We start from the raw sequence: 11,682 nt of genomic DNA, 5'->3' as shown, positions 1-11,682 counted from the left end.
GTCTTCTCCAAAGTAATCAACCTCGTTTTCTCCAATTAGAAGCCGTCACATCAGGTCTGCTAGCTGAAATGGCTAGGACTTAACCTACACTTTTTTTTGTAATTAGCGTCAGCTAAACCTACACGTTTGGTGAAAAGTGTCGGCTGAACCCGCTATTTTGATAAATTTTGCCAGCTCATTGCCCGGGAAAATTTTTTATCAAAGATGACTATTTTGGTAATTTTCCATGAATATATCAGTTAATGTCTAAGACATATTTTTTAACAACAAATTTCTTTTTATTCTCTGCTGTCTGTAAGACTTGAACCCAAGACCTCCCTTCACAAAGTATTTAAAGGTTTTGTCTTTACCAATGGATCACCACCCATTGGGATGTTATTTCTATAGTACTTAACCAAAAATGATCTTATCAAAATTATGATGATAAAGTATTTTAGCTACTTGTAACATGCTTCCAATGTTTTCTGGATAATGACTTTCTCTATGTAGTCTTGTCAAACTATTAGGGGAGGGGGGTGGTCACTAGTGACCATTTTTCCATCACTCACAATATCCAATCATGTTCCGCCATGTCAGCAACCATTTTTCCATCACTCACAACCTTTTTTAGTGGGGGTGGTCATCACTCACCACCACACCCAACAATTTCCCCCCAACCAACAATTACACTCACAATTAAACACCATCACGCGTTAAAAAAATAACGAAAATTGCTTTCCGTGATAAAATAACGCGTTATACTTTGTTGTGGGGGTGGGAAAAATAAAATATCACGCGTTATACTTTGCCATCACTCGTTATACATGCTTCTGCCCCGTGTACCCTTATCAAGATTAGTATTATAATGATAGTTTATTATAAAGCTCAATACAAAGAACAATAAACTTGCCAGAATCTAGTATTAATTAGCATAGTTTTTTTTTTTTTTTTTAACGGCCAACAAAACTTTATTCAAAAGCTAGCAAGGAGCTAGCAAAAAACCGAGGTACAAATCCGAAACAAACCAAAAACGAACTACAAAGATGAAAACTATCCCATTCTATTCGAATCAAATCTACCCCAAGCATCCCACGACATACCCGACATCCTACCCCGATTCGTTATCCAAAGATAGCTCATAACTTTTATCTCGTCTATTATTCTTCGTGTCAAAACCTCTTTTTGGTTGAAAATAAAATCGTTCCTCGCCTTCCAAATACTCCAGAAGGTCGTCAAAATAACCCCATAAAAAGCCTTCCGAACCCGAGCACCGTTCCATGACGTCAAGTGGAAACGTAGTAAGTCTCGAACATGAAAAGCAAAAACAGAAGGCACATGACACCAAGCGAAAATAACCTGCCAAACCTCCATAAAACCTGGGCACCCGGTGAATAAGTGATCTACCGACTCCACGTTCATCTCACAAATGGTACATACTTGAGACGCCGTCTGAATATGCCGCCGCAATAACGCATCCGCAGTTGGGAGCCGATCAAGAAACGCTCTCCAAGCCACAACAACAACCTTTTTTGGGACCCAGTTGCACCACTCAAAAGATGTCACCGGTAATTCATTTGCCGCTTCAAAGATACAAGTCTTCACATTACGGACTGAAAACTCTCGTGACCCGCCCACTGTCCAAGACCAAACATCTTCACCTGAAAGTATGAAAACACCATCTAATAAAATTAATAGCTCCTCAAACTCTTGCTGCTCTTCATTATTAAAGTTGTTCCTTTTCCACTCCCAAGAATAGTGCAGAACCTGAGCAACCGATTCTAATCGATCCGCTACTACACAACTTTTATTCTTCTCCAAGGAAAACAATAAAGGGAATTTGACCTGCAAAATATCATCTGAAATCCACCAATCGCGCCAAAACATAATAGAAGTCCCACTTTTAAGTGTCCCTTTCAAACACTTGGTCGACCCAAGTTGATGCCTATCCAACAAGCGCGGAACCGAAGCGACCTGTTTCCAAGCACTTCCAATCGAATTCTTTACCGGTAAACAACTCCAACCCCTTCCATTCCCATGAATAGCCCACACGACATTCCGCCAAAGAGCACCTTGGTTTGTTTTAAAGCGCCACCACCACTTGGATAGTAAGCTTAAGCTTGCGTCTCGTAAGGAACCCAACCCAATACCACCATACTTAGTCGGAGCCACAACTTTATCCCATGCGTACCAACTCATTTTATCAACCTCATTTGTCCCACCCCAAAAGAAATTGCGCCGTAGCTTCTCTAGATTATCGACCACCTGCAAAGGAGCTCGAAAAAGAGAAAAATAGTAAAGCGGGATTGAGCTCAAAACCGACTTGAGTAGTGTAATACGCCCCCCATATGAAAGACATTTAGACTTCCATGTGGATAAACGTTTTTGGACTTTCTGTATAACCGGATCCCAACTCCTTACTAGATTCATATTGGACGCTATTGGAACCCCAAGATGAATAAATGGAAATCGACCTGAGGAGACATGTATTACCGAAGCCAAATCAGCGATTTCATTATCATCGACTCCTACACCATAAACACAACTCTTTTGGGAACTAATCTTCAAACCCGAAACCAAATAGAATCCACGCAATAGACGTCGCAAATTCAAAGCATTAGTTTCCGACCACTCACCACAAAACACCACATCATCCGCATAAATAAAATGAGAGAGCAATGGTCCCGAACCCCCCACCCGAATACCATGAAACGCACCCAATAGACAAGCCTGTCTCATGATCCGAGTGAGGCCCTCCATAGCGAGAATATATAAAAAAGGGGACAAAGGGTCCCCTTGCCGTAGACCCCTCTGACAAGAAAATTCATATGTTGGAGAACCATTAACCAAAACAGAGGCTCTAGAATTCCGGACAATGGACAAAACCCAACCTCGCCACTTTTGAGAGAAGTTCATTTGCGCCAAGATGTCCTCCAAAAAATCCCACCTCAATGAATCGTATGCTTTCTCAATATCCACCTTCAAAAAGAAACCTTTCAACTTCGACTTCTTCAACCATGCGATTGTTTCGTTAAGAATCAAAGGACCATCAAGTATATTACGATCACTAAGAAACGCCGTTTGCTTCTCCGATACAAGACGTGGCATAAATTGTTTCAATCGTAGAACAAGGACTTTTGATAATACCTTATTTACAACTCCCACAAGACTAATAGGTCGATAATCCGCCAAAGTCGCTTGACCACGACCTTTTGGAATTAAAGCAATGAAAGCCAAAAAACAACCCTCTCTAATATATCCATTTGCATGAAACTCCACAAACAAATTCAGAAAATCCTGCTTCAATAACGACCAGAACTTTCTAATAAAAGTGAAGTTAAACCCATCAGGACCCGGCGCCTTGCCACCATCACATTCAAAGACAGCAGTTGTGATTTCTTCCATGGTAAACGGGGCATCCAGACAAGAAACATCATCAGCTGAAAGTTTATTAACATCTGGACAAATGAAAGTCGGCCTTGCACCTCCTTTAGCGCTAAACTTGTCTGCAAAAAAAGAGGCAATATTATCTTTTATTTGAACCGGATTAAAAATACAATTCCCATCACATCTCACGCCATGTATACGGTTATTTGCCGTATTCAGCTTAATAATTCCATGGTAGTACTTGGAATTCTCATCACCATCAAGCGCCCATTTAGTTCTAGACTTTTGTTGAGCATCCATAGCCTTCAAACGTTCTTCCTCAAATATTATCTTCTTTGCTTCACAACGAGACTCCATCTCAACTTCAAGCAACGGTCTAGAATCCGCCACCTTTTCCAACTCAAATATTAATTAGCATAGTTGAATTAGCAATGCAACTTGATTCAAGAATTTATTTAGTGTCTTCCTATATGTATTCTTGTTTAAGAAAATGGACCAGATTCGTTGGATACTTTCTTAAATTCCTTATTACATTACAACATGGTATTAAAAATGGTATCCTAAACTAGCTTGACTTAGTCTTACAAGTAAAGAAATATTTGCAAAATGTCAAGAGTGAGACCTGCAAAATTGTTTTCACCATGAGTTGCATCATGCATGACACTATCGTCATAACCATGATAATATGATGTTCTTCTTGTTAGTCTATATTAATTACCATATTTATTCTAGAAATAATAATTCAGGAAACCTGCAACTTACAATCCCATCTCAGTTTCCATCTTGTTCCAATGTGGGACAGCTTTACGAACAAGAACTCTGTTATCCAGAGTTAACCCAAAATACATTTTTTTTTTTATTTTGTCTTTGTAAAAATATCCGAACCTAAATCAAGTAATTCAGTGCTTCTGTGTCATAAGTCTAACATATTTTCATCCTGAACAAGAACTAAATGCAGGTTTTGAAGCAAAACATTAAGGTGTCCTAGTTTACCGGGTTATACATTACATAATTTACATTCAACACAGAAGCATAAATACTAGCAGTTTATTAAATATAAGTTGGATTTGACTTCTTTGTGGAGAAAGGATGCCTAGCTCATGGTCATGCTTATTGCTATTAAGTTATTACATACAACTAGAGATGAGCTAGCTGTCTGTCAAAATTGCGTGTGTGTCACAATCCGAACACATATGAGTCAGTCTCCTATGTGTTTGATAATCTGTGATGGAGAAATGAGATTATAAGATGTATGAAAGTGTATATCTTGTAACTAACCCGTCAAATGACCCGAACTACATCCACAAATACTTTGAAAAAGTTCTAAGAGGATCAATTACATATTTAAATAATCAAAGCTGATCAGTGAGTTTAAACTCTTCTAGTAATTTGTTATATCCTAATGGCATTTCTGTACAATAGATGCCTCAAATTAGACACCAAATTTGGATTCAGGATGAAGGAAATGATACTATGGACCTCTAGTTTTGCACGAAGTAAGAAAATCACAGACATCATGAGGGCTAAAGCTGAAGACATCCCACTAATAAGAAACAAGCCTCGAAACCTACTTAAGTTTAAGGTTTTCGGCTTTGATGGAGAATCTTGGGATGATGATGACTGTTTCTCAAACCACTTCTTTTCTAAAATTCTCAGAGTTCCATCTTCTCTTATTTTAGCAATTTGTGTTGACATCTCTGTTGCCAAAGGTGATCCCTTTTGAAAGATCTAATAGAAATAAATACATCAGATCCATTGCCAAAATTTTGTTACTTCCTTATTTTTAGTTAAGAATTTCATTATTTATTCATTACGTTTACTAGAACTATCTAAAAGGGAAAAGAAAAGGATACTTACAAAGCCCAAACCAGAAGTGGTAGGTTCAGATGAAATCATTGCATAATCAGCTGAGTACAAGCCAAGAAACATCTTGATGTAAGGGATTTCATCAATGATAGCATCAGCACCACCATGCTTTCCACCTTTCGATAACGCTTCGGCGTAATCTTCATACGAATAGTATGGTCTATGCCTATAATCCTCAAAATGCAAGTTGTTAACAGTCCTTCCTCCCACAAAAGAGCCACCATGAAACCCCACTGTTACGCCATTTGATGCTAGCTCAAACTATTCTACAGTTAGTAATGAAGTCAATATTGCTGTGTAACTCGATATCAGAATAAGTACGACAAGTAACCAAACAAACACCACGAATTTTGACAGATTACTTGACAGCTTCTCTCCTACATTACAAGTTTAGAGTAAATTAGTATATGCGATTGCGATCCCAGTTACTTTACAAGAGAGCGAGATACACAAACATATTTATAAAGAGAGAGGGAGAGAGAGAGCACTTTGAGCAAAAAATAACGTCATCAGGATGAACCAAAAGGTTGCTCCAATATGCAGAGAAGGCGTTTTTTGGGACCCTTGATCCATGGACTCAATTGCCCAAACGACGAAGCCAGTGAGGATAGCGAAAGTAGCAGTGATTAGCCATAGATCCGCATCAAGTGGCTTCATGAAGATCCACATGTCATTATGGTTAATTCTGGCAAGTGTTCCTATGCCCATGTCAGTGTAAGTCGCTGTAAAGTCAACAAAATGAGATCTGTTGGCAAGAATCGTTGGATCACCTAAGATAGCATCAATCTCCTGAAATACACAAAGTACATAAAGTTCTATGCATGAAAGCAATGGATTTTTTATCCAGAGAAGTAATTACATACATGAGCATAAACTTTCTTCATAAGTTTCATTGGTAAATGGAATTAACTCATATGGTACTTCATATGGCAATGCACTAACGCAAGTGTTAAACACATCCACAGAGAAACCGGTGGCAGTCCGTTACATTTTTCTGACCATCATAAACTGCATCTATGAAATACTTGAACTTTCTTCGTGTTAGAACACCAACTTTCAGCTTTTTATAATCAGTCGTTTGCAACATCTGACGCTTTCGAGTTGTTGGTATCATCGTCATCGGAAACCCAGGACCAATCGGAACGGATGGACTTGTGACCACAAACACAATCATTCACGTACAAACCACAACACTCACACGAATTCATGATAATGAATTGAAACGAGAATGACTTGCAGAAACAGTAAACTAACCGAATGAATATAACTAGATTGACTGAAACTTGAATATGATAAACTTGATAAACACACGTTTGTAATACACTTGATAACTGCCGCATAACATGGAAGTTTGGCAGCGGATTTATAGGAACGAAAGGGTGCGTCTAATGCAGTCACGACGTTTCAAACAAACGGTTGTGACGTTTCCATAATAACCGCCCAGCGGTTGTAACTAGAGACGTGACCCTTCATGATATCCGGCCCCAAACTTCATGTGTTATCGGACTAAACACAAACTGACTTCGTTCGACCCATACAATACATGGCCTACGGCCCAAATGACAATAAACATAATAATCTAATGTTTGACCCATAACTAAATAATATAAACAAATAAACATAAGACAGGCCCGAGGCCCATGTTCTTGACTCGGATGTTTCTTGTTTACCGAAACAAACTTCATTCTCCCCCTTAAGCAAGAAATATCCGAGCTCTTCGATCCGTTTACTCCTTGCGGTTGTTGGTGACTTCGATCTTCACCACCACGTCATCATCACTTGAATCTTCGATCCATCCGCAATTGCTCGAGCTCTCGGCCATTCCAACTTTCTCTCTTGCACGCTCCTTCTTGATGTAATCAAAGTACCATTCGGCCAACTCTAGATAGTAAACGTATGCAACCTTCATTTCATAGGCGTCGTCCTTGTCGTAACCATACTTCACCGATATCTCGCCCCATTTGTCTTTTGCCATTATCTCATCAAACCCACCGTTGTGCTTCACGATGCGGTGTAGTAGTATGAGGCTAACATCACGACCATCAATTAACTCCGGTGGCATTGCCTTCTCACAAACAATTCCAAGAAAGTTAGTGATGAACCAAACTAAGATTTCTTCAAACGGTGTGTCAAAGAATCTTGGGTGCTTCTTGATTTCTTCGTGTAGTGTGATAAGATCCCCTGGTTCAATGCAACTTTCCATGATTAACCCCCTTTCAACTACATCCTCCTCGAGTTGAGAGAGAGTTATTGCCCGTTCCCGAAGCATTTGCCTTGATTGGCGTGGATTATCCTTCTCGCCTTCGAGATAAATCATTAAAGCTTTCTTTGCCTTTTTCGAGTACACGACTTTCCTTGCACTTGGGCGTTCGTCATACACTTTCTTTTTATTTTTTGACTTTTCAAATTCCCGCTCATAGTAATCGCCTAAACATTCTTGAAACTTTTCTTTTTCTTCCTTGTACCCATTGTCGACCCCAAGATTATCATAAAAAACGTCAAGATAATCTTGTTCCAAGTCGGTTTCCGACTTGTCTTCGTAAATATCAAAACCCTTTGATCGACAACCGAACATCTTCTTCAATACGCACTTTTCACCCATAGTAACCGTCTTGATTCCTTGAAACAGGAGTTGTTCCAAACTTAGAACATTCCTGTCAAGTTTTGGTGCGTAACTAACACACGGAATTATCCTATCCTTGCCGTCCACCGGCACCTTTACTTCACCAATTCCATGAACAAATGAAACATCCTTCTTGCTTTCATTCGTTATAACCCCGAAGTGTCTTTTAAAACACTTGAACAAACTACGATTTCCCGTCATGTGCGTCTTAAACGTGGGATCCACAACCCAGATTGAATCCCATTTACCCCCGCAAGTATCCTTTACAATATAATCATTCTCGACTGGTAAAGGTGATAGTATAATATACTTACTAGGGCAAATTGACGCGATGTGGCCAAACTTCTTACACTTGAAACACCGAACCCCCGGTTTTCTTGGCCTACCCACTGATGCGTTGGGTTTCTTCCCGTTCTTCTTCGTGAAACCCCCTCTGAATACTTTCTTTGGAAACTTTTTCATTGGTGAAACCCCGGTCCGCATGGTTGGCTTCCCCTGCGCGTACTCATCCACTTCCGCCGCCCGGCCGCACTCTCCACTACGAACAAACACATCATCACCAAAATCGGTCATAACCGATTTCCCCTTGTTTCCTCCGATTCGGTTCTCTCCTTGATCACAATTCCTTCCGGTTCCTGTTAAACCTTTGGCTCTGATACCAATGTTGGTATCATCGTCATCGGAAACCCAGGACCAATCGGAACGGATGGACTTGTGACCACAAACACAATCATTCACGTACAAACCACAACACTCACACGAATTCATGATAATGAATTGAAACGAGAATGACTTGCAGAAACAGTAAACTAACCGAATGAATATAACTAGATTGACTGAAACTTGAATATGATAAACTTGATAAACACACGTTTGTAATACACTTGATAACTGCCGCATAACATGGAAGTTTGGCAGCGGATTTATAGGAACGAAAGGGTGCGTCTAATGCAGTCACGACGTTTCAAACAAACGGTTGTGACGTTTCCATAATAACCGCCCAGCGGTTGTAACTAGAGACGTGACCCTTCATGATATCCGGCCCCAAACTTCATGTGTTATCGGACTAAACACAAACTGACTTCGTTCGACCCATACAATACATGGCCTACGGCCCAAATGACAATAAACATAATAATCTAATGTTTGACCCATAACTAAATAATATAAACAAATAAACATAAGACAGGCCCGAGGCCCATGTTCTTGACTCGGATGTTTCTTGTTTACCGAAACAAACTTCACGAGTAACTGCAGACCCACTTCTCTCTCAATTGTGTATCACATTCACAATCTTGAATCCATTGGAGACTAGCTTTCCAACATTAAATTGAAAATCGCCACTCACACCCCTAAATCTTGTTTTTGAAACCTCATATTGAAGCATCAAATCGATTTGAGTGACAACAAATGAAAACTGAAACCCCAGCCTTTGGACTGACTCTGCTAGTGCCCAAATGGTGTCGAACGCCCATATGGAAAGCACACTTACCTCTGGTGATGCTAAACTAGGGTACTTAATACAACATTCATTGTACCATTTTGTGGTTAAGTTAAACAGCTTGCCTGATGCTGGTATATAAGACCTTATTCCTATCACTCCTGGATATGACTCGATAACTTCATTATCGACAGCTGGCTGCAGGATGTCAATGGTTTTGTAAGTCACAATCCAAGCATATTCTTCACCCACCATTCCCAACCTTTTTGCTATTAAGATAACTCTTGATGCTAGTAAAGATGACATATGTACAACAATTACCGTTGTGTGACTAATCTTAATCTTTTGCAACTCTTGAGTGATTTGATCATCCGCGGACAAGGCAGAAATTGCACTTCCCTGACTGACTCGGATGCTTTTGTCTTGAAACGATTCAAGAAAATATGATAAGGTTTCCCGTCCATAATCAAGGTCCTCGTATAAAAATATAACATCCCTCAAACCGAAAGAATCCACTACGGTAGCAATACTTTTTGACATAACTAATTCATCTTCCTTAATTAGAAACAAGAAAGGATATTTCATGGAAGGGGAACCCGCAAAGGAAAATATAGGGACTTTAGCTTTATCAGCAATTGGGACCAACAGCTTAGCTTCAAGATATATGTATCTGGGCCTATAATTGCGTGCACCTTAATGTTATTCAGAAGATCATGCACTGCCCAGGAAAAGCTATAAGAAACCAATTTCATGAATTCAAGAAAAAGCAATAAATTACGCCAAGTTATGGAGCATCATTAACACTATAGAGGAATTGTACTTGGCTAGAGCATATCATGAGGAGAAGTTTTTCATGTTTAACATGTTTAAAAAGTCCAAATGAAATCAGATATAGTTCCTTTTTCATAAATAATTAGCATGAGTTAAAGCGATTTCAGTTATATCTTATTTTCTATTTTATTTTTGTATAAATTGAAAAGAAGTAACACAATGAATTCTCACTGTACCATCTGGCAATATGATAAGAATACATCAGAAAACAATGAAAACGAGATCATACCAGCTGACAGAGCTTGTGAGGGGTCACCTTTGGAGTCCCTTGTGTGGAGAACGATCCGCGTTCTATAATTGTTGTTACGAGCATAAAAATCAGTGATTGCAAAAGTCATGAAGTAGTCAATTGACTTCCCAATCCATGACTCCATGTCAAGAACGACTCCAACACGTATGATAACTTGGTCGTGCAAAACGATGCCACTCCTTTCGGGTAAAAATGAGTGTGTACATGATCCATGGTTTATAATACACAAGAAAATGAGAAGCACATGGATAATTTTGCTAAGATTTTGAAGCTTCATCGTTAGAACCAACAAAACAAGTTCTAATTCTCAAATAAACTCTTCATAACTAACACTTCATTTGTCCTAGAAAACTGCAACATTTACTTCTATCTGAAGCAAGTCAAAACTAAGACTTGTTGGACTCCGGTTGAGTTTGCAGCGGATAAACAAGAATTAGGCACATCAGTTGACATATTCATGAATGAATGAATGATTTTAGGAGTGCAGAAAGTTTACAATCGAATTTGAATGATCAAGAACAAGTAAATGGACAGAAAGATTGATGAATAATCTGTCTTAGTACCAGATATAGTTACCGGACATACCATATATATACATGAGATTATGGCGGTTAATCTTGGCGGTAAAACTGTCGTTTGGCAGTTTTAAACTTACCCGCTCATGATCTTGACCCGCACTTATTACATAATATCCGATTGTAACATATTACTTATTACATAACCATATAAGTAACATAATAATAATAAAGTTTAATTATCTTAACTAACACCCTCCCGTAAACTTGATTATGGCTTCATCATTACACTCTTGTTGGCTTCATCGACTGCTTTGCGTGCTTCACTGAAGTTGAATCGGCGTCGTTTTTTGTGAAGATTCCACGAGCCATCCCAGCTATTTCCTGCATACAAAGCATAATGCTCTATTGCACCATCTTCCTGTATTAAATCAGCATCAGCACTCTTACTTCTTCTTGTTCGATCATTTCCAGCCATGGAGCTTCCTTCTTGTTCCACCATTTCTTTATCCTGCACTTTTTCCTGTACTGATTTAAACTTGTAATAGAATACAAGAACGTCCAAATACATCGCATAGATGATTCTAATAAAGTCTCCATCTTGATACTCGAAACCGAGATCTTTCGCTATTGCCGGCCATAAATTGTCAACAGTGACACTTTGATAGCCTCCATCCTTTTCGACCATTATGTACAAACTGAGTAAATTTATCTTTCTTCCATCATCCAACAGTGGGGGTATTGCCCGTGATGTTATTCCCATTTTTTCTTTCAGAAACCAACCCACCATAAT

General features: G+C 39.1%; 2 protein-coding genes across 2 annotated transcripts; both read right to left on the bottom strand.

Moving 5' to 3' along the window:
* Positions 1-1,029: 1,029 nt before the first annotated feature.
* Positions 1,030-6,403, bottom strand: LOC118490522. Its single transcript, XM_035988209.1, has 6 exons — positions 6,218-6,403; positions 5,718-6,018; positions 5,551-5,606; positions 5,221-5,490; positions 4,843-5,091; positions 1,030-3,753 (listed from the first exon to the last, which is right to left on the bottom strand). Exons 1-6 carry the CDS (start codon positions 6,401-6,403, stop codon positions 1,030-1,032), a joined length of 3,786 nt encoding a protein of 1,261 aa, XP_035844102.1.
* Positions 6,404-9,122: 2,719 nt separating this feature from the next.
* LOC110921358 (glutamate receptor 1.3) lies at positions 9,123-10,498 on the bottom strand. Its single transcript, XM_022165702.1, has 2 exons — positions 10,296-10,498; positions 9,123-9,969 (listed from the first exon to the last, which is right to left on the bottom strand). The coding sequence occupies exons 1-2, from the start codon at positions 10,496-10,498 to the stop codon at positions 9,123-9,125; spliced, it is 1,050 nt and encodes a 349-aa protein (XP_022021394.1).
* Between the last annotated feature and the right edge of the window lie 1,184 nt (positions 10,499-11,682).

Source organism: Helianthus annuus, chromosome 1, assembly GCF_002127325.2.
Source record: "Helianthus annuus cultivar XRQ/B chromosome 1, HanXRQr2.0-SUNRISE, whole genome shotgun sequence".
NCBI lineage: Eukaryota > Viridiplantae > Streptophyta > Magnoliopsida > Asterales > Asteraceae > Helianthus > Helianthus annuus.
This window is presented reverse-complemented; position numbering and strand designations above follow the sequence as displayed.